Raw genomic sequence first — 23,169 nt, 5'->3', positions numbered from 1 at the left:
CCTTTCATGTTGACTACTCAGTGGTAATCACACAACTCAAATTAAGCTACCAAAGAAGCCTCAGATTATGCAAAGGGATTTATAACAAATTAGTATCTAGTGCACTGGGCCCACTTCTCTTTCCAACTTTATTTTAAAAAGCAATAGTTCAAGAATATGTAGGAATCTTAGACCACAGTCTAACTATACGCACCATGTTCAATTGATATTGATTTTTTTTTAAATTTCCAGGTAACAGCATTCAAGATGCAACCTTACATTCTGTTTACCTTTTGCACAATAATTTATGAATGTGGTGAACTGTGCTTTTGTATCCACAGAAATGCTTGCTTTTCTCTTTGCAGTGTTAGAAAGTCCGAAAGATACTCTGGTGATTTTATTATTTATTTATTTAACTTATATGCCGCCCACACTACCCGAAGGTCTCTGGGCAGCTTACAGCATTTAAAATACAATAAAAAGGCAAAATAAAAGGGCAAAATAATTAAAATGCAATTAAAATATATATTCTAAAAATTGCCATCAGACCTACAGCTGATATTATTTCAGTTAAAAAGCCATTTGGAACAGGAAGGTTTTGACCTGGCGCCGAAATGTCATCAGTGTCAGCGCCAGACAAATCTCAGTCGGGAGGGCATTCCATAGTCTGGGGGCAGCTGCCGGAAAGGCCCTTTCTCTACAAGCCATCCCTCTTATCTCCTTAAGGGATGGCTCTTTCAAAAGGGCCCCCTGGTTAGATCTTAACTGCCAGGTAGGTTCATATGGAAGGAGGCGGTCCTTGAGGTATCCAGGGCCCAAGCCGTTTAGGGCTTTATATGTCAAAACAAGCACTTTGAATTGGGCCCGGGCAGCAACTGGTAACCAATGTAAATTAAACAGAATCGGCTTGATGTGATCTCTAGCAGCTCCAACACTCACCAGCCGCGCAGCTCGATTCTGGACCAGTTGCAGTCACCAGACCGTCTTCAAAGGCAGCCCCACGTAGAGCGCATTGCAATAATCTATACGAGATGTTACCAGTGCGTGTGTAACTGTCATGAGACTCCACTCGTCCAGGTAGGGGCGCAGCTGGTATAATTTCCGCAGCTAAAGGAAGGCGCCTCTGGCCACCGAGTCCACCTGGGCTTCCAAAGTTAGACTGGGGTCCAGGAGCACCCCAGGCTGCGGACCCTGTCCCTTAGGGGGAGTGTCACTCAAGAGAGTTAAAAGTGTTAAAGATCTCATGGAACCTTTGGATCATACATGCCCAATCCAAATAAATTTTACATTGTGAAATAGAGGTGCTTGTTTTGGCCAGGGCTTTATATTAAGAGGTTGACACATTCTTCATAGGAGCCAAATATTGTCATCCACATAGTTGCAACAATACCATAAATTATATTGGACTGGATCCATAATGTTAGTTGCACTTAGATTCAGTTGAAATCAGTTGCTGAAATCTTGTTGAGCAGATTTTACCTGTACAACAGGAATGATGACAGCAACAGCTTGACAATTAAAAAACTCATTTTTTTCTGTTGTGGTGTGCAGACCTTTTTGTCTTGTTGTATGTGAGCTATGTACACCCCCAAAAAGAAAAAATAAAGTCTTTAATTAGTGGCAATCTGCCACTGATGATAACATCATAATTATAATTATAATTTATTACATTTATACCCCGCCCCTCTAGACCAACTCCCTAGTCCACAAGGTAGATGGATTATAGCACAAAACTGTCCTCCAGATTATGGGACAGAGATATATCCTGAAATATGGTATACTTTTCATGTAGTGTGCCCCTGTTCCTTTTATCAGAGTTCTTTTCATGGTTTCTCCATGGGGTGGTAATAGTATATTGATCTTTAAGGACTTGTAGAAGGGCCTAGAACTTCTTTTGAGTGTTATGCTGTGAGAGCAGCCAGTGTCTGTAGAGACAAAGATAGGAAAACTGGCAACACACCTGCATTGACATAAAAGTTATCTCCAGAGACCAAGAGAGTGATGTGGAACCAACTGACGAAGAGGTGGAGAAAAGAGAATAGAATGGAAGCTAGTCACTTCAAGTTTCATTTTGCCAATTTAAAAAAAAAATCATTCCACATTTAGATTCCAATTAAGATTGTAGGCATTTTAGTAATGGGCAAGTCGGACTCTTCTCAAATGAAGAATTCAGACCACTTTGCTCATGAACACCGTTTTTTGGACGTCAACATCCATTTCAAGCAAAGCGGATGCGAAATGTGTTGAATGGCCCTGGAAAATTTTCTGACAGTTGTGTGACATTATGAAGGAGTAAATTGTGGTTTTGATCCACACTGAAACATTTACAGAGACTGCTCTCCACTGGAACGATAAGAACTAACTTTCATTTCCAGATTGCCACTAAATCACTCAACAAGAAGACCATTTTGGTATTTCGGTATGATAGACCTGGTCTTCAAAGGTGGTGGCACTGCTGAAACTGGAAGACCAGACAGAGATCTGGGATCGACATACAGCCTTACTCTCGTCCCATGGCGTTCACAAGTTCACTCATTAACCTGCCCCACAGGTGTTACATTTTTCCACCAGTGCTCTTGTTTCTCTTCCACCCCACCACTATCAATTATTTCTTCCCTCTCCAACTCCACTCAATTGCCTCTGGGAGATAGATCTTTTTGTTTCTGTGTTTTCTTTAAGTTTTGGAACAGGATAGAGAACATAGCAGCTGTGCCTGACGTCTCCACTCTCCCACATGGCCTCTAGGCTGTGCTATGTGGTGTGGGTGCGACTTCAACTTTGCTCCGTGGGCTCAAACAGTTCTTTAAAATTAAAAAAGAAAGGGAAAGGAGGGAAACTGTGGTGTTGCCTGGCAAGGGCCCTGAGTGTGTGGAGTGAAGGGAAGAAAACACCAGGGGAAGGAGACAGGATACTGCAGAGAGAGAATGAGCAAAGACAGAGAAAAAGGGGTGGAAAGGAAGAAAGACTGATAAGAAAAAAGAAGAGGGAGCAAGCATGCTGTGTGAGGGGCAGAGAGTACATCTGGGGAGCAACACCGAGGAATGCGTATCTCCAGAATGTGTGCATAGAGCCGAAAGGGCATGTTGTATAGAGCCCCCTGAGTCCTGGGAACATCATTGCTAAAAGCCTGTCTTAGTGGGACTTAACTCAGTGTTCTAATGCTAGAGATAGGAAATACCAAAACACTGCCTAAAATAGAGAAGTGTGATACACCATCAGCTTTGCCTCCTGTACTGTTGTGGGTTACATTTGCCCATGCCAGACTGTGGCATCTTATTTGTGTAGGATGAGCAGAATCTGGCATGCAGGGATCACATGTGCAGTAAGTCCTTGTAGATTGTCACTTGATCCTAATCTCATCAGGAAGAAACTGATTAAAGGATCACACAGTAGAAAGTGGAGGCCTGTATAGAGATGGTCTACTAAGGCACTTCTAATTTACATTGAAAAGATTAGGTTGCTTTGGATGGGAAATGTTGTGAACCCCGAAATAGCCCTCTGTGTGCATGGGAAACAGATTTCTTCATTAGACAGTCAATTAGCTGGAGGCTGAGAAACTGAGCAAAAGACCCAGCTTGTTCACCGTGTCGCTCCAGTCCACATTCCCACAAGCTTGCACACTGGCTGGTCAGCAAAATGAGGACGGCAATTTCTCTTTATTGGCGCAATACAGTATTTGATACTGCTAATTACACTTAATTAGTCCTTCCACCATTTAATTAAAACAACTTCTAATGATTGTGCTTCCTTGGCAGGCTCTTTGGGACCACTGGGAATTGTGCTGCCTGCAGTAAGCTGATCCCTGCCTTTGAGATGGTGATGAGAGCCAGAGATAATGTTTACCATTTGGACTGCTTTGCCTGCCAGCTTTGCAACCAGAGGTGAGACCGCAGGGTTTGTACATGATTATTAAATTTGGAAAATTCAAGTCATTTCCATCTCTGAGACGAGTGTGTTTCACTGTTTTGATCTCCATCTCCTTTTTCCCACACCCTCAAATGGCCAATACTGGGTGAGCCATTTTACCTGCTAGTTTCACACCACAGCCATCCCTCACAGACTCTGAATCGGTGGTAGGTTGGACTGAGGAAAAGACAAAAGTGGGTGCTACAATCTAAACCAGCAGGTGGTGTTAAGTCGTGTCAAGGCAACCGAATGAACAGCTTCAAAGCCAAGCTTCTACTCGGTCTGCTGAGCATCCATTGATATGAGGATTGCTTGGCATAAATACTTTTTAAATCAAAGTTACTTAAGCCAGGCATCTGACAGGCTCAGAGGTTGGGTTGGGATGGGGCAAAGCAAGTATGCCGGCCCAAGTAATCCCTTGCAGTCTCCCAGAAGTGAGCACATCAACGTGCCACTCAGTGAGTAGTATGGCCTAATAATAGGCAAGGTTGGACAATGAAAGATACCACTCCAAATCTGACATGTCTTGTGGCATCATCAAACTAAAGTGCCTTGCAGCTTTTAATGCACCGTCATTTGTTTCTCTTGCACATAGATATCAGGAGAATGTCCATTTAAGATAAAATTTGTAAATGCGAAACTGAAAACTTGATATTTATGATTTTATCCTCCTCATATCATGGTGATACAAGGAAGATTGCAATTATATTTCCCAACAACACCCAAATGCATGACCTGGTTGCGTTCAAATTTCAAATGAAAATATCCCACGTTCTAATTACAGTAGTACCTCGGTTTCCGAAATTAATCCATCATCCGGGATATTACATAACACAGAAATTATGTAAACCAGAACAGGGATTCCTGTAGCAACGGAGGCGGCGCTAGAAACCTCCAGGTGTGATGCATCCTTTTCATACAGTGAAAAAAAACCCATAAAAACCGTAAACTGGGTCATTATTTCTTGCAGATTTTGGCTCATAAACTGAAAATTACGTAAACCGAGGTGCATGTAAACCAAGGTACTACTGTAGCCCCAAATATAAAAATTCAGTCCTCTGTTGCAAGATGCTGGGGGAAATAATAAGACTTGGGAGAGGCGGGGTGGGGGAATTGGAGGGACCCATTACTGTGTAACAGCTACCACCAGCTTCAATAAGTATTGTACAGGTTAACATTTGCCCTGTAATGATACAGATTTATAGGTGGATTCTTGGGTAATTCACAGTAGATTGGCAATAATTGTTAATCTCCGTCTTTTAAACAATAACAGCAATACAAAGGACTCTAGTTACTCTCTAAATTATACTGTGGAAATGAAGAAAATTGGGTGTGACCAGCAATAGATGTTATTGAAGGACCACTTTAGTTCCCTATTCAGAATAAGTTCTTTAGCTCAGAATTCTTTGATTCCCAAGTAATGTCAAAGTATTATTATTATTATTATTATTATTATTATTATTATTATTATTATTATTATTATTATTATTATCATCATCATCATCATCATCATCATCATCATCATCATCATCATCATCATCATCATCATCATCATCCAAAACTATCAGACACAGTCAATCAAAATTAGAAAAACATTGACTGGTATTATATAACAGATAAAAGTTTTAACCAACAGCCTAAGTATCTGTTAAATATCAGAAATGTGCGGTCTGTTGTCATCCAATCTTCAGTTGTAGAGTTTTGAAGTAAATGATTAAATTGTACTACTATATGCTGATGAAGATTTGTTAAATGTTTTAACCAAAGTCCTTGCAGCTTATCTAGACCTGATGCGCTCCAGCTTTTCACAGCCTTTAGTTGCCTCTTAATCATTTCAGTTGTTATTACAATATCATCCATATGTTGTCCTTGAGGGGTTTTTTTTGCAAATGTCTTCCATGAAATGTTTTTGTAATGTCCAGTTGTGCTTTCCTATTTTTTTTCCCAAAATTTTAGAGCATCATCTTTACATGGACCTGATTTCTTTCGTTCTGAAATTTCTCCTAGTGTTTTATAGAATACCATTGGCTATTTTGAAGTTGTGTGTTTTCTCTATATTATTTTAAGTGCCCATCATATCTTTCAGTTTTCTTTGCTGTAGCTGTTACCTGTTGTTTTGATTCTTCCCTAATTTTAATAATTGTTTTTCCTTCCTAAGTCAAATGTTTTGCATAGTTTTGCTTTTACTTACATAATAGCAATCCATGTTTTATATATTTGATTGACTCTGCTTGGTGGTGGTGGTGGTGGTGGTGGTGGTGGTGGTTGTTATTATTATTATTATTATTATTATTATTATTATTATTATTATTATTATTATTATTATTATTATTATTATTATTATTATTATTATTATTATTATTATGGCTACAGTGGGGTCAAAGTAGTGTCTGTCCAGCTACGTGTCAATCAGCAAGGAAAATCATCACAATTATCAATGTTCTATTCACCATATTCAAAACTCTGTAACTATGTAACCATAAAGCCAGAGAGAGCCTGTGTGATAAACTGGACAGAGTGATGGACTAGGCTTCAGGAGACCTGGGTCTGAAGTCATGATCAGCTATGGAAACACACTGATGTGGGGAGTGGCACTGGTATAACCACTCAAATATCTCCCATGCCTTGAACACCCCTATTAGTGTCACTACTGGATGCAGCACATACCAACACATAAAACCAAGGCTGGCAATCAGCCATTCTCACACCCTAATGATATTGTCTCCCACCCACTCCATTGTGAGGCATGGGCATGAAACCTCCATGAAAAAGAGAGAGGAGGTAGACACACCCCAAAACTGCAACATTTGTTATTTCAGGAAAAAGAAAGTGAATAAGACCCAAAGGAATTGCCACATTTTCATAGCCAGTAGCATCACTTCTAAATTTCTCTAAACCTTAGTGCGCTGGAGAAAAGCCCTGATTGTTCCACCCTAGTTATGGCCCTGATTGTGATCCTTCAGAGCTTTTGAGCTAGTTCAGTTCAGCAGACCCAGTAGGAAAAAATGGTGAAAACTGCAACAAGATTTGGCAGGCCACCATTGTATCTCTTTCTCCTACAGATGGTCCTTTATACATATTTACTATATATCACTGATTTCTGTGGAATAACAGCTTTTTTGACAAGACCACTGTCATGTCTCCTGGCTAAAACCACATCAGAAATAAGAGTATGGCAGGAAACATGCTGTCATTTTTGGGTGGCTTTTATTGAAGGGGCTATATCAAACACAAAGCTGGCATTATTTGTTTAGAGTAGACTGATTTTCTGTTCAAAAGAAGCAGGCATCATAAATCAAGCTGTCCAGTTTGATAGGCTATTCCGCCAAGGTTATAGTGACATCTAGTGGGTTCAGACCGATATCTCCGTTTTGCAGAAACTACTAAAAATACTGTGTGATCTTACAGGTTACCATGACTTCAGAAGTGTATTTTCTAATAACGTGTTTAGAAATGAAACTCAATAATTTGGGATGTTAGATCTTCTGAGTATCAGCAAATGTCTCGGAGGACAAGTAGGTAGCCATGAGGATAAGGGTGAAAATGTGGGTGCTGATCTGCATTGGAAAGGCTACCTCTGTAATACAGTCATAAGCTCAATATCAGGTGAAATGCTTAACAAATGTTACTTCCACTGACACAGCCCTATGGCTTATTTATTTATTACGTTTATACCCCATGAATGTAAAAATAACATCAAGATGTTACAGACTCCTTGTAATAATAAAAAAAGGAAGTACCACATTTACCTAAAAAAACATTGCTGTGTAAACCAAAGAAATGTGCTCTACTTCACTGTAGCTGTAGTTGTATGATTATAACACAGCATTTATGTAAAGTTGTTGTGCCCTTCTCTTCTTCCAAGGATAGCACTGATGGAATGATGCTGTTTTATCCTTACAGGAGTCCTCTGATATTATCCATCCCCACAGCTGCGCCAAATTCACATAGGGATGAACAAGGCATTGGGTATATCATTCCTGATTAGAAATCAGACACCCTAGTCATTATTGCCTCACAGTCTGTCTCTACTGCTAAAAAAAACCCATTGGACAGATGTGTGTATAGAACATACTATCAGACAGGAGACTGGCATTTACAGTCACTCATACACATCCCGAGCCTAGTTTGCCTCCAGTTCTGTTAGTCCCTCCCTTGGTTCTTATCTGGAAGGGAGGATGAGAAATAATTAATGTAAAGGATGGGAATTGCTATTAGCAATAATGAGAACAGTACACATATGCAGGTATTCGTATATGTCAGAAAATATAGGTACTGCCCTTTTACAAACACAAACATCCACATGTGTGTTGATTTATATGTATCTTGACCACATGATACTTAATTTTCTTGTATCTGAGTAAATGCTAACAAAATCAGGTACTCTCAAGATGAAATATCACTCACAGAGATTTAAGTCTTGGCCTTTGGATTTCAAAATATTTTCCTCCCCTCCCCCCAGCACTGGTAAAATTCCCATTGAATAGTTTATTGCCTGTTTCCTAGACTGTGCCACACAGATGAATGATGAAGAGTAAAATTTATTTTAGATACTTGTCTAACCTGTTGGTGTTCTGTGTCTTTAAAAGAAAGAGCCTACACAAACTCAAAACTACTTCAGCATTCTTGTTCCCTTAATAATCCTTCTGCGCTGCATATTAATGTCACTGTCAACTGTTACCTCTAAAATATTTCCTGGCAATAGCTCTGTAGCCATTTATTAGAGGAAAGATGGGTTTCTTTTTGTTTTTGTTCTTCTTTTAAATGCTAAACCTAATTTCCAAAATTATGTACAGCAAATGAGGAATTTTTTTAAGAAGGGAATTTGCCTGCTGTTTTTTAAAATCTACTGTCATTAATATGAATGTAAGGACGTGACTTTTAAGTGCTTGTGCACAGAATTTTACTCATAAGTTGTCTCACTTGTAGAAGGGGGCGCAGAGGTGGTATTGTGGCAGTCCTTCAGCTCCATGTAGCCTCTATTGCTCTTCAAAAATCTGCACTTCTGTTAGCAGAGGCCTCCACAGTAGCACAACCTGTTCCACAAACAGAATAAGGCCTTCCGCAAATGGAAGGGACTTTTTAATTCCAAGCCACTGAGTTTAAAATCATAAGTACAGCTTTAACTACACATGAATGCAGGTTTAATTATGCCATTTTTAACCAGGCAGTTTAATTCCATCCTATTCATGACATCCTCTTGCCGTAGGGCTGAGTCAGTGGAAGTAACATTTGTTAAGCATCTCATCTAAGACTGAGTTTATGACTGTATCACAGAGGTAGCCTCTCCAATGCAGATCAGCATCCACATGTTTGCCCTCATCCTCACAGCTACCTACTTGTCCTCAGAGACACTTGCTGATATTTCAAAGGCAGGTACTCATCCCCACATTGGAAGCTGTCTTCTACTGGTTCAGATTATTTATTGCTGCACAAGAGTACATTTATTGTTGCATGAGAGTGCAATAGATATTGTGTGAAAGCAGAATTCAGCATTCCATAAACCAACTCATAAAATAGGGGGACCCCAAACAATAAATTATAACTTTGAAACTGGACCCTGGATCAGCACCAGTTTTGGCAAAGATGTAGCAGTCTGCTCTTGCTCCATGCCAAATTTGTGGCTGTTTCAGCAAATAATTTTCAAATTATGATTTTTTTAAAAAGTAAAACTGTTTTATCCCTCATGCAGACACCGGCAACCTTCTGTGTCTGCATATTAAAAAGATATTCAAACAGCCCAGTTTAAATCCAGCCAGTGTAGGATTACTCTTAGGTGTTGTATAATTTATTTATTTGTTTGTTTGTTTGTTTGTTTTATATCCCGCCTATCTAGCCAACTCAGGACCACTCTAGGCGGCTAACATCATCAGATAATAAAAGTATACATACTGTATACACAACAGCGTAAATAATAAAAACTTTACAAAAATAACACCTCAGGTGTTGTATTTTTTAAAAACACAACAAGAACAGAAGAGCCCTATCTCACCTTTAAGAGCTGGGTCCTGATCCAGACTCACTAATGGAAACATTGTATATGAAGATAATCTACATAACTTGACAGAACCCTTCTCTTTTCATGCCCTCCCAGGGAAGAAGTGTACACATGTTCAAAGAGGAGAGAGATTCACTACATGTAATGGGGATCTTCTCTGTTTGCAGTTCTTATGCCCCGTCTTGTCTTTTGTTTCTGCAAAATGCAAAATACACATGCTTCTGAGCATAAGTAAGTTGCATTGTATGGACTCTAAATGATGCAGAATAAACAACTTGCCCTGCGCAGAAAGAAATGACTATACAAAAGTATGGGAAGCATTCACAGAGTAGATCTCCCATTCCATGTACTTTTTTTTTTTAAATGATGAAAAATTGGGATGTATGCTGGCAATGAACCACCATATAGCTGTTGTTTACTGCCACACACTTGTGTGCATGGCAGGAATAATAAGGGAAGTGTTGCTTTGTTGAACCTGGTGGTTTTATATGTATAAATAGTCACATACTTTTAAAATCACTGCAATAGACGCTTTCTTAAGCAAGAACCTATTTTATAAGGTGCATAATCAATAAGATTTGGTAAAAGAATAACCTTAGAATCTCAAAAGCTGACTAAGGTTGGTCAGTAGAATTTCTAAAAATCTGCTTTCCATTGTAACAGTGAACTATCATGCTTTTAACTTTTTAAAATTTTATCTGTCTAATACAGAGATGCCATTCTGCTTCTGTCCATCTATTCTTGATTGGTCAGTTCTCCATAGCCTAGCCAAGGTGTTCTAAAATCTAAAGTATGAATGAATATTGTGCACACCTTCATATATCTTTGCAGGCCAATGGAGAGGGAGCTAGATTGGCTATGGGTCCCTGTCAAGGGTAGATTTGGTGGCAAACCCAGGTTTGCTGCCTGTAATGTATGAAAAGGCCCCAAGGTGCCTATTTTGACCCCATTTTGAAACTCTAGCCCTCAAGCTTCCAAAATGTCATTTCTAAAACATAAAATATTTCTTTTTAATGCTTTGCAAGGTTTTGCAAGTCTCCTGCTCTAAACCTCAGCTGATTTGGCAAGAGGCAGCTGTCAAGCAGGCTGTATTTGTGCCGGTGGCAAGACTTTAATCTTCATTTTGCATTACTACTCCTTCAGTTTTTGCCTTCTCAGTTTAAGGCAAAAAATAAGTTACAAGTCAGCAGCTGTCTAAGTTTTTCCCTTTGCTTCTTCTTCTTTTTTCCCGTCAGCAAGGAAAACCTTTCCAGTTCAGCAAAACACTTGGTGAGGCCTTGACTTTCAGGACAAATTCTAAGGCATAGATTTCAACTGGAATGATGTTATTTTATGAAGTCCATTCACCATTGTGAAGCTAGGCAGAATTGAAAGGAGTTTTAAAATGCTCATCAGGAAAATTTTAAAAAGGCGCCAAAGCTAAACATACCATTTAATTTGCCTTTCTCCACTGAAATCATGAATGTCTTGCATATTGTCAGCAAATTAAGTAGCTAGAACCTGTAGGTCAGAAGAAATGTCACAGTCACCAGAAATGGTGATACTTCATTTCACTAAGTAGAGCTGATACTTTCTCAGTTGACAAGCTGTTTGAAGAAGGGCTTCATTCTCTGTTAGATGAAACGTACAGGGGATTCCACTTTCAAAGGAAGGAAGGAAGGAACTCTTGAGCAATATTATTTGTTCTTTAGATATGGCACTGGGCCACAGGCCCGGGGGTTGGGTACCCCTGCTTTAAGTGGTCAAACAGATGGTGATGGGAAGCCCCCAGGCAGGTTATGAGTTAGTGAGTTAGCCCCTTCCTTCTAGTATTGAGGGGCTTGTTGCCTCTAGTATTGGAGGTGATATACAGCCATCAACAGTAGGATCTATTGGTATTGTCCTCCACAAATTCAGCTTATCTTGTTTTAAAGCTCTCCTTGTCCATGTTCCTTATCACACCCAGTGATAGCAAATTCCACAGCTCAGCTATGCATGAGGTGAATTAGTACCTCTTTTTATCTGCCCTGAATTTCCTATTATTCAGCTTCACTGGGTGATACTATGTTCTGGTATTGCGAGGGAAGAAGCAAAATGCCTCTGTCCATTTTCTCTGCCCATTACATTCATGTTCTTCCCATTTCTTATCTGTTTTTAAAGCCTCACACATTATGACTTTTCCTTGCAGAGGAGTTGCTCCAGCCCTGGGCTCATTGTCAATGCCTTTTCCTGCACCTCTTCTAGCACGACAGTTTCCTTTTTGACGTGAAGTGCCTGGAATTATATGTCACATTCCAAGTCTGGTAACATCACAGATTAGTTTAAGGGTATGACAATATTGGCAGTTTTCCTTTCCTCATGATCCCCAACATGAAATTTGCCTCCCCCCCCACATCAGCCACATATGCTGCATTGACATTGATTGATCCATCAGAGCCCCAAGGTCCAAGTCAATCAAGTCAATTCTAACCCATCAATATATATGTGAATTTCAGGTGTGTTTTATTTTATTTTAGTCATAATGTGCAGCATTTGCACACTGAACCACATTTGCTCTTTCACTGCCCATTCCCCTCATTTGCAGAGGTCCTTCTAGAACCCTTCACTTTGGGTTTATCTATCCTGAATAATTTGGTGTCCTCAGCAAACTAGGCTGCCTCACTGCTTAACCCCTAGTTTTACACAATTTATTAACAAGTGAAAAACCCACTGACCCCTGTATAGATCCTTGGGGGGCCCTGGTGTTCACAGTCCTCCATTGCCATAACTTTCCTTATGCCAGCATTACCTTTTCTGGGAATCAGGTAAAATTGATGTGAGAAGGAAGCTCTTCTTCTTTACTGAGATGGCTCCTCAGTGTTGGGGGAGGCCTTAAAAGCAGATGTTTTGACTCCAAAAAGTGCTCTGCTCTGAACACAAATCTTCAGGCCAAATGGTTGCTGTGATGTCTGTTACACTGCAGTCAATAGGGCCTGCAAATCTTCAGTACTGGTGAAGGGGAAGAAAAAGAGGTTCAGACCAGAAAGAGGTAGTTGTTTCAATACAGTTTGAGCAATTGGGGTAAAGTAGAGAAACCAAGCAGTTCCAAATCCTTATATAAATTGTGACAGGGTGCTGACGGTCACTGAAGTTTTTCGTAAACAGATCTGCATAACTTGTATTATTTTTTTCCTCTCTCCCTCCCTCCAACTGCACTTTTTGTGTCCAACTGCACAAAACAAAATAATAAAATAAAATGATATTGCTGTGGTGCCATGCTGCTGGTTCAATGGGAAATAGCACCCACCAGCTGCTGCCATATAGACTTTTGACCAGGACGGCAGGAAACTTTTCCCCTGAAGTTGTTCTATGAGACATGTTAGAAGTCCTCACTTTATTTTGGCACTCAGGATCTTTCTAGCTCCTAGCACCCTTTCAAAGGAGAAAATAAAGTTCACTTGTTTGACAAGGAGTAAAAGTGGCCATGTTGGCCGGTGGGGGGAGTTTAATAATAAAAATCTATATTATATCACTACCTGTCATTAAGCCAACTCAGAGGTAACAAAACATTGTAAATTTGTACATTTCATGAGACTACACACACACTACATGTACTTTTTACTAGGACAATTCTGAGATCACCAGAAGTATTTCACAGTTTTGTTTATAGTCTAATAAAAGATATAATGTTAATAAAAGGCATATACTGTTTAGCAGTTTGTCCATGAATCCTCCATCTGTCTTCAAGGTTCAGATAAAAGTGAGAGTAAATGCATTTTCTAAGTCTTCAAAAAACAAGACTTTGTAGTGTCTTGAACTGCCCTGCTATGTTTGAAGTTGGTTGCAGCTCTCTTACTGGGACAAGATCCATTACTTATCTGTCAGACTGTAAAGGCTGATACCTCTAGTTCATTCACAAGTCCACTACACATAAGGTTTTAGGTTGTATTTTGTCAGAGAACAACACTTTCCGCCCCAGATATAACCAACACCTCCCCACATAGAGCCACCACAAAATGTTAGTTGTCCTAAATATGGAACAAGACGTGTGAGGCATCCCTTGACCTCTCTAGCCTTGCCCTTCAAATAATGGTATTTGGAACATTTCACAACCCAAATTATCATCTGAGAAAATTGGTTAAATAGCACAAGGCTTGATTCAAACAGAACAATTTACATTGTATATAGAAAACCTTGTACTTATGCCAAAGGCTAACAGAGTTCTGAGGGGATTTCTATGTATTCTTTAGAACTGCACATAAGGATAGCAAAGAAGGGCTTCATAACCTATAAAATGAAGTAAATACTGTGAGTCACATCTGGGCTAGGGAAATATGAACATTGTGAAGTGTGTGACAAAATATAGAATTTTATCTCTGTGGCATTTGAACAAAAATTTGTGACTTGGCACTAAAGACAAATGCATTGCTATTTAAAGTATGAAAGAAGAGCAGTGGTATTAAGTTAGCCATAGTACCTGAAGTTGAACTGACAGGGATAGTTGCCCCTTAGCACTTCCTCCATTGTTGAAAGGGTGATGCTGTCTTATTGTTCATCAAAGGGGACATATGGGTGCAATAATAAGTAAGCAGTTAAAGCCCAAGGAGGCCGCCTGTAATTTTTTTTTTTTTTGCAGCATTCAGTGAAGATATAATATGAACCATTCTGTAAAAATTTGCATAGACATCAATTCAAGTGTAGGAAGACAGAAGTAAGTTTGTATGAGAGCTCTTTCAGTAGCCAAGACAACGTTAGGTCAGAGGATTTTTACTGCCCTTTGAGCCATGAATGAACATTTTACACAAACAAGCAAGCAGTCCATCTTATAGCAGGATTTTTTAAGCCCTTAGCTGGCTTCACATCCTTGCTGGAGCCAAGTCCTGGTTTGTTCTACTTGGATGCTTAAATGCCTTTTTCCTCACTGAACTGTCCATGGTCCTGGATTCTGGCTGATGGACTCCTTCCAGAGAAGCTTCATTGTTTCTCTCTTGCTGTTCTCAGCCAGAAGCTGAATAGGTTACTTTTAGATAAGCTCTATTCAGTCATTAAAGCATGGGACTCCACACCTGCCAAGGGGAACTTTTAAGCCCCACCCCGCCATCATCACCTTCATAATGTAAAAAATAATTTGAGAGAGAGAGAGGCTGTTCTGTCTTTTCACATTCTGCCTCATGTTGACAGCCTATACAGATAGAAGTAAGCATACATAAAGTAAGCAATAAAAAGGGGCAGCTGATGTACTTCCTTCATTGTGTGTAAGGGACACATATTCTTTAGTAACAACTGGGCAAGTTCATTGTGTGGAACTGATCAGAATGTCCCAACTCAGATGCTCAGAAGTGTCCAATATGTTGCAATCTCAGGAAAAAGCAAGTAGAATAAATCTAATTTTTAAATTAGGAACTCCACACCTAATTCTTAAAGCTTGAGAATCCCAGTGTGAATGTGACATTTCTAAGGCTTGCATACATTGTAATGTCTCAGGCAGAAAATATAACCAGTGCTCTTCTTAGCCACTCATCCTGCCACTGTCATGGCAAACATAACCATAGACTAAATAACAGGTAGTTTTCTGCCATTTAAAATTTGCAGGTTCAGCCAATCCACCTCAGTCTGCCTAATGGTAGGACTAGTTCCGCTTATGGCATTGCATGAGTGTCTTCATAAATGAAGGAAATAGTGGCCTGGTGGCATATCATGAAAACTGATCTGAACATATCTTTGGGTGAACATTTTCATATCATAGGTAAAGGTAAAGGTTCCCCTTGACATTTTCAGTCCAGTCATGTCATAAAAGATCATAAAAGAACACAAAACATAACAACTCACTTTTACATTGATCAGTGGTTCTCAGTCTTGGGTTCCCATATGTTCTTGGACTAAAGCTCCCAGAAGCCTTCATCATAAGCTGTGCTGGCCAGAAATTTTGGGAGTTGTAATCCAAGAACATCTAGGAACCCAAGGCTGGGAACGAGTGATGTAGATGTTACTGGGATATTATCATACTCTTTTTAAAAACTGTATCAGAATGATGTGATGTTCATTTGTATAAGATTATATTCAGCTTCTTGGCTTTTTTTTTTTTTTTTTTTTTTTGACAGTGTATAATGTTTTTCTTCTGTGTGGTTTTCCCCCTTCCCCTATTTTAGATTTTGCGTGGGGGACAAGTTTTTCCTGAAGAACAACATGATCTTGTGTCAGATGGACTATGAGGAGGGGCAACTGAATGGAAGCTTTGAGCCCCAAGTTCAATAACAAACCCTGCTTTGCTGAAACACTGTGGGATGGACGTTCAGCCACACCAACCAGGACGGGCGTCTGTCAGCTTGCCTGCAATATTTTTTTAATTCTTGGTCCACAGAGGACTATATACATTGTAGTATTCCCCTCCCCTCCACAACACAAAGCAGTTACAAGTTTAGATGTACAGTCGTGCCTGCTTAGCTGAGCACTGCATTGCCTGTATGTTCGTGAGTTTTTTGGGGATTTGGGGGAGGGCTCTGTACAGTCTGTTTTTCTGTATATAAACTGGAACATTTATTTTATGAAAAATGTAATGCAATTTTATTACAGGTGTGAATTAAAAATTATGAATGTTTCCTGGTCATCTTAAGCTGTAGTTTATTCAGATTGTGGTCCCATAAAAATAACCTGTGTCACTCAGCCCACACATGTTTCTCCATTCACATGTATTGGAATACTTTGGCTCATTTATGTATTCATTTATATTATTTATATGTCGCCTTCCTCCCCATAGGGGACCCAAGGCAGCTCACAACAATTAAAATCATACAAGAAGTTAAAATACAATATAAACTATATATTGATAACAAATATTGATCAAGGCTAAAAAATAATTTTAAAGCATGTTTGAAAACATTTTTAAATGCCTAAATTTCAAAAATAGAGCATTCTCTAAACCACCACTTATTGCTTAAATGCCTGCCTGAAAAAGAAGGTATTTTCCTCCTGATGGAAAGACACAAGGGAAGACATCAACCTGTCTTCCTGGGACAGTGCATTCTGAAGCCTGGGAGCAGCCACTGAGAAGGTTGAGTTTTGCAACTCTTTCTGACTCTTAATTGTTAAGCAGTAAACAGGTGTTTAGCAATAACAGCAATAACCCCTCCCCATAAATTATACTACCAAAATGTAGGAAAGTATAGAATAACCAAGAATCAGTCCTGGTATGGAAGAACTGTGAGCTCTATTCAATGTGGTACAGTACTCAAAACAAAATCCCTAGGCTCAGAATTTAAAGTGTATGCATTTTGCACCCATGCCTGATTGCTGGTTCTATTAAGAAAGAAAGCAGATCTCAAAAGCCTTAGGGTCAAACTAACTTAGCAGATGTTCAAAAGAGATGCTCCATCAAGTGTCAAGGGACTTCTGTTTGTCACAGCACAACATTTTCATGGGTCAAACTAGATGATGCTTTTAAGGCATTTTTAGAATACATGCTCCATCAAGTGGTGAAGGACATCTGTTTATCACAGCCCAGAATTTTCGTAGATTGCATATTCTGCGTTCACTGTGCTTTGTTATGTGAATAATGATTGGAAAGTAAACATAGATTTATTTGCAAGTATGATTACCAAGGCAATATCACTGCGAAAATATCATCATGGGAGGGGAAATGGGTTAATCATACAGAATACACATTGCTGTTCACATCTAATATGACCCTAAAATTGCCCGCCTCAATTCTGCAGAATGTTAGAGGACTACAGAAAAGCAAGTCCTGTGCTTAGTCACCTATGAATAGAACAAAGAAGGACAGAGGAGAGAAGTTAATCCAGCCTTTTCTCTACTCTACTATTTTCAATGTTCTTTAAACTTCTTCTGCATCGGAACCTATTTTGAGTGACAAAAGCATGGGTTGGTGCAGCAATAGTTGAAGAAGACTTTGGGGAGCCAATTTGTGCAGCTGTATCTGTGCACGATTCCCCACACTGGCTTGTAGAAAAAAAAGCTAACTTATGTGGTGTTGGGCAGGACACATAGTTCCACAGCTGCTCCAGAAGAAAGGATTGGTAACTGTTTCTGAGTACTCTATTCCTACAAAACCCTGGAAAGGATAGCTATAAATTGCAATGATCTTATAATTATTTAATTAAATAAATACTTAATTAAAATTGACTGCTAAGCACTGGTGAGGATGGGAATGCTGACTGGATAGATACATGGCCATGAATGCAGAGGCTGAGAGTTCAATTCCTTACTGTGCCTTCTGGGAGAAGAGCCAGCATGCGTAGTCATGGGCAAGCTGCACAGTCCCAGAGCACCCCCAGAAGAAGGGAATAGTCAATCACTTCTGAGTACTCTTTACCTAGAAAACCCTGGAAAGAGTTGCCAAAAGTGGGAATAGACTTGGCAGCAATCTATCAACAATTCCCAGAGTGGTGTAGATGTTTAGAGTGATGGAGTAGGACTCTGGAGAACAAGATTTGAATCCCCACTTGGGGTCATGCAGACTCACTGGGGCAATGGAACAGGAAAAACCACTCCTTAAATATCTCACTTACCTAGGGTTGCTCTAAGTTGGTTCTGATTTGATGGCATAGAACATACATACATGCACAAGAGGAAAAGGCTGTTTTAAGGTGGAATTAACAAAAGCTTGGTCCTGGAAGAGCATGTGGCCCCTAAGGCTGTTTTCAATCCCCACCCCCAGATTAACTCAGTACCTCACAGGAAGTCAACAAAAAGGTAAAATGTTGCTCCTGAATGCCTCCAGGATTTGAATAAAACACAGCCCTTCCCTGTATCATTGAACACCCCCAAATATCATTTTCAAAATCAGAAGTGACTTTTCAGATGCTTCCAGTTCTGTTCTTGTTGGGGGGGGGGGCTTAAAAGCTTTTTAGTGATTCATGTGCACCCCAAAGGAACCTGGGGAGTGGGATTGGCCCCTGGACCCACTGGACTCTGTACCAAACCTCCCACATTATCTGTGATTAAAATAATCTTTGGCCCCTTTCAATAGTTTTCTTTGCATGTTTTTGTGAACAAACAGGAAAAAAGTGAGGATGCCAGCAAGCAGGCTCACAGGGAAAGGAGTTTCCTGCCAAGGCAGAGTGAGTGGGGACAAAGATGTGTCAAATTGCTAGCAAGATACTCTTAGCAGCATGAACAGATTTATTTTCAAGCTGCGCTCTTCCCCTCAGAAAGAAGCAATCAGGCAGGGGAGATTACGATTAAGCCAGGACATTTCAGATGTAACAACAAACCATTGTCAACACAACTTGAGTTTTACCAAAAAAAAATTTCAAATCATAGTTCCACGTGGAGTTATATTAGTCCCCCAAATAAACCATTGTTAGTGAAGCTAGCTAGACTCTGACATACAAAACAGGCCAGAGTTTAGTTTAAATAAGTTAATATGACTGTGTAGCTTGCAGAAGACCATGCCAGCTGGCTCTTCTCCTGCAAAGCACAGCAAGGAATCAAATTCCTGACTCCTAGGTCCACAACCAGGTACAGCAACAAATGTTCAACCCCAGGCAAAAAGCAAGGTAGCACCAAAAAATTCTTAAACAGCTACAGTAAGATGTGAACATCTATTAAGAAGCTTAACCTTGGCTTCTTTCAGATGTGCTGGACTATATCTTGCATCATCCTCAGACAGTACTGGGATCAGACTAAACAATACAAAAAATGTGTGAATACAATTACCATTTCAAGCTTTAACTCTTGTCCACTGTACGCTCTCACATACACATACCCCAGTCCCTGTGAAAAGTGGCAACTTCTTTCCTAACTCATATAGTGAATTATAGGAATGTAGTTTTTCACCATGATTTGGGGGGTGGGAGTGGAGATAAATTTTTTAAAAATCACCCTGTGTACCATGATCTCACTACAGTTTAAAATACGAAGAGCAGACACATGAAATATGTTTATCTTGTGGATCGTCTGATTTGGTTTTTCAGTTTCCCATATTAAATGTGCTTCTGAAGAATATTTCATCCTAATTGTATGTGTGCCATCTTACTTAGAAGTAAACCTCACAAACTTTATGTATGTTTTATTTGTTTGTTTGTTTAATTTATAAACACCCCCCCCCCCATCTAGACCAAAGTCTACTCTGGGAGGCTAACAACACTCCAAGTAATAATAAAATAAAACAACAACATCAATACAATTGAAGATGACGAAATAAGTTAGGTATTGACAGGAGGGAAGGCCTGCCTAAAGAGCCAGGTCTTGAGTTTGCTCTTAAAAACACCCAGCGAGGGAACTGGACAAATTTCTGGGGGGAGATTGTTCCAGAGGCAAGGGGCCACTGCTGAGAAGGACTGTTTTCTTGTTCTTTCTCTTCAACCTCCCTTGACTTTAGGCCCCTCAGTCACCCATCTTGACTAAAGTGAGTGATTTGGGCAGATCTAGGTGAGAGGAGGTGTTCCGCCAGATACTGATGTTTTCTCACCAGTAAGAAGTCTGGCCACCGTGTTCTGCACCATTTGAAGCTTCCGCATCAATCTCAAAGGTAGCTCCATATAGAGCACATTACACTAGTCTAATCTGAAGACTACAAGTGCATGGACCAGAGTGATGAGGGCCCCCACATCAAGATAGGAAAATAGCTGGCCAATCTGCCGAAGATGGAAGTAGGCCATGCAGACCACTGACACTATCTGGGTTTCCATGGTAAGTTCCAGATCCAGATGGACCGCCAAGCTGCGAACCTAACTCTTTGTGGTGAGAGTCACCCCCACCAAAAGAGGGGGAGTTTCCCAAACCATCAATATCAGGGCCACCCACCCTCAGGACCTCCATCTTGTCTGGGGTCAGCCTCAGACCATTTACCTGAATCCATTTCAATATGGCCTCCAGACGAAGGGAGGAAACGGCATCCACTGTTGTTGGAGAAAAGGAGATATAGAGCTGGGTGTCATCAGCATACATATGACACAAAGCCCCACACACCCCTGATGACCTGACCCAGTGGCCTCATGTAGATATTAAACAGCATTGGGGAGTTAATTGAGCCCTGCAGAACCCCACAATTAAGACTCCATAGGGCCAAGACACTCTCCCCAAGTTATACTCTCCGGGGACAGTCCTCCAAGAAGGATCAGAGCCAGGCTAGTGCCAGACCACTGATTCCCAGCTTGGAGAGCCTCCCCAGGAGGATACTGTGGTCAACGGTATTGAAGGCGACTGAGATATCAAGAAGGACCAACAAAGACATTTTGCCCCTGTCGGCCTCCCTCAGCAGGTCATCAAACAGGGCGACCAGTGCCATTTCCGTACCGTGGTGTAGCCTGTTCTGCCAAGTAAGGTGCATAGGAGTGCAGATTTGTTGACTTTGCTTCTTTCATTATCTCTGTAGTTATGTTTGGGTGGTTAAGGAGCGAAAAAAGTGGAGGAGAGGTAGTTTTCATAGGTTCCAAATAATTTGAAGTAGCAAATTTTATATTCAGAGACTGATGTGTGGATTTAGAAACTTCAAACTTTGAGACAAAACTAAACAAAAAAAACTAAGAAAAGTTATATCAATAATTATTCCTGTAATCATGAGGCTTACCTTTGGTCAGTGAACAACTATTTGGACTTAGGAAAGCATGATGTACTTCTACCATGTTTCTGGCCACTGTAGTGTTGTTAGGTGATGGTATACCAGAAGGACCCCTTTTCTCCTTGTGCAGATAATGATGTGTTGATAATGATGTGTTCCAAAAATGGAAATGTAAGTATATATATGCTACACACAAATTGCAGCAGAAACTTCCCTCATGTAGAACATCAGTGTTTTCATCATTATCTTTGTAGTATAGAGGTAGGAAGTACACCTACTGCCCTAACAGGCAACAGCTCACTAGGTCAGCAGTCCCCAACCTTTTTCGGTCCGCGGACCATTTGGGGTGTGTGTGCTCCATGCACGGACCGGTTGAGGGGTGGGGACCCCCGCTTACTGGTGCATGTGTCATGTTTGCTGGTGGGTGTGTCACACTTGCAGGTGTGTGGCCTTCATGCTAATGCTTCCCCCAGCGCCCATTCCCTACGGGGAAGCTGCCGTGGGGCAGCCAGCCTGGGAAGTGCCCTGACGCATGGCTTTGACTCTTTGCTGGCTTGTTAGGGAGGGTGGGGAGCAAGCAAGCCAGCAAGCAAAGAAGCAAAGCCGTGCATCGAGGTGCTTCCCAGGCTGGCTGCCCCATGGTGGGGGGGTGGAGATCTGTGTCCGCGGCCCAGTTCCAGCTAACCCACGGACCGGCACCGGGCCACGGACCGGGGGTTGATGACCCCTGCACTAGGTGGTAAGCAGCTGCCGAAACTGGAGTCACAACAACTTGCAGAACAATGTGTTTTCTCATCCACCTGGCAATGGCTGCCCAAGTAGTTCTGCTGCAAATTCCAGGCCAAGGTCCTCCAAATTCTAGACGCTCTAAATCAGAGCCATGGGGCAACAGGTGCACTTTACCCAGTCAATCTGGCTGTTTTATTTCTCTCCTTCTGCAAGCTTCAGCCATAAACAAGGGATATTTGGAGTGCACACATGAACAGTTGGAACATTTTATTCTGGAGTCACGCCGCTGCTCCCTTGCAATCCAGGCATCTCATTTGCTTAACATCTGCACTACATGGACTTCCATGCAAATTATATTTGCATTCTATTGCACTTCATTCTTTTAAATTCCGAACAATTCAATGCTGGGATACCTATGGAAAAATCTGAATAATTTGTAACTTTTATTTGTACAATACAAGATTTGTAACCTGTAAGCAAGAGAAGCACAACAACAAAATCCTTCGGAAAACAATAAAATTGTAAGTAATCATTGTTTCACTTGCACAAAGCCTGCAACAAACATCCTGAACGTCTCATAAAATGCAAGGAAGGAATGATACCAACTCATATAGCCATGTTCATAAATGTTCAATTCTTCAGAAAACCTCAGGTTTACAAATGTGGGATATTGTACTTCTGTATCCGCAGTTCAAAACACCAGGGAATGGCCCAATATTGCTCCACAATATTGTGCCTGTATAACCAGCAGGAAAAAGGATGCCAAGCATTACACAGCCAAAGGGAGTCTGAAGGTTGACACCAATGACAACAGTCAGGATACCCTCTTGTGCTCACTATCATTCACAAAGTGACACCATGCAAGGGAAAATCCAAGAAGCTGACTCCTTTTTTCCATCAGCTAACCACTTTTCACCCAAATTGTCAGGGCTGTTTTTCAACAAGTGTGACTGGTAGTGGACACAAGAAAGTTTAGAGCATCTTGACTGCTGCCATTAGGGTTGTCAATATTTAGGCAGTCCTTTGCTATGTAAAGCTTATTATCCTTTTCCTCACTAGCAATGAAGGCATGAAACTG

General features: G+C 40.6%; 1 protein-coding gene across 4 annotated transcripts in view; it reads left to right on the top strand.

Annotated features, from left to right (window-relative positions):
* LMO1 (LIM domain only 1) overlaps positions 1–16,439 on the top strand; it is a 123,776-nt gene extending 107,337 nt beyond the window's left edge. For all 4 annotated transcript variants that reach the window (XM_072985729.2, XM_072985728.2, XM_020801431.3 and 1 more), the window contains exons 3-4: positions 3,735–3,860; positions 15,991–16,439. In XM_072985729.2, the coding sequence (XP_072841830.1) occupies positions 3,735–3,860; positions 15,991–16,096 (232 nt within the window). In that variant the 3' untranslated portion in view covers positions 16,097–16,439. The remainder of the gene's footprint in view (positions 1–3,734; positions 3,861–15,990) is intronic.
* Positions 16,440–23,169: the final 6,730 nt, after the last annotated feature.

This window comes from Pogona vitticeps, chromosome 1, assembly GCF_051106095.1.
Source record: "Pogona vitticeps strain Pit_001003342236 chromosome 1, PviZW2.1, whole genome shotgun sequence".
NCBI classification, from domain to species: domain Eukaryota; kingdom Metazoa; phylum Chordata; class Lepidosauria; order Squamata; family Agamidae; genus Pogona; species Pogona vitticeps.
Note: the sequence above shows the minus strand (reverse complement) of the source record. Positions and strands in the feature narration are given on the sequence as shown.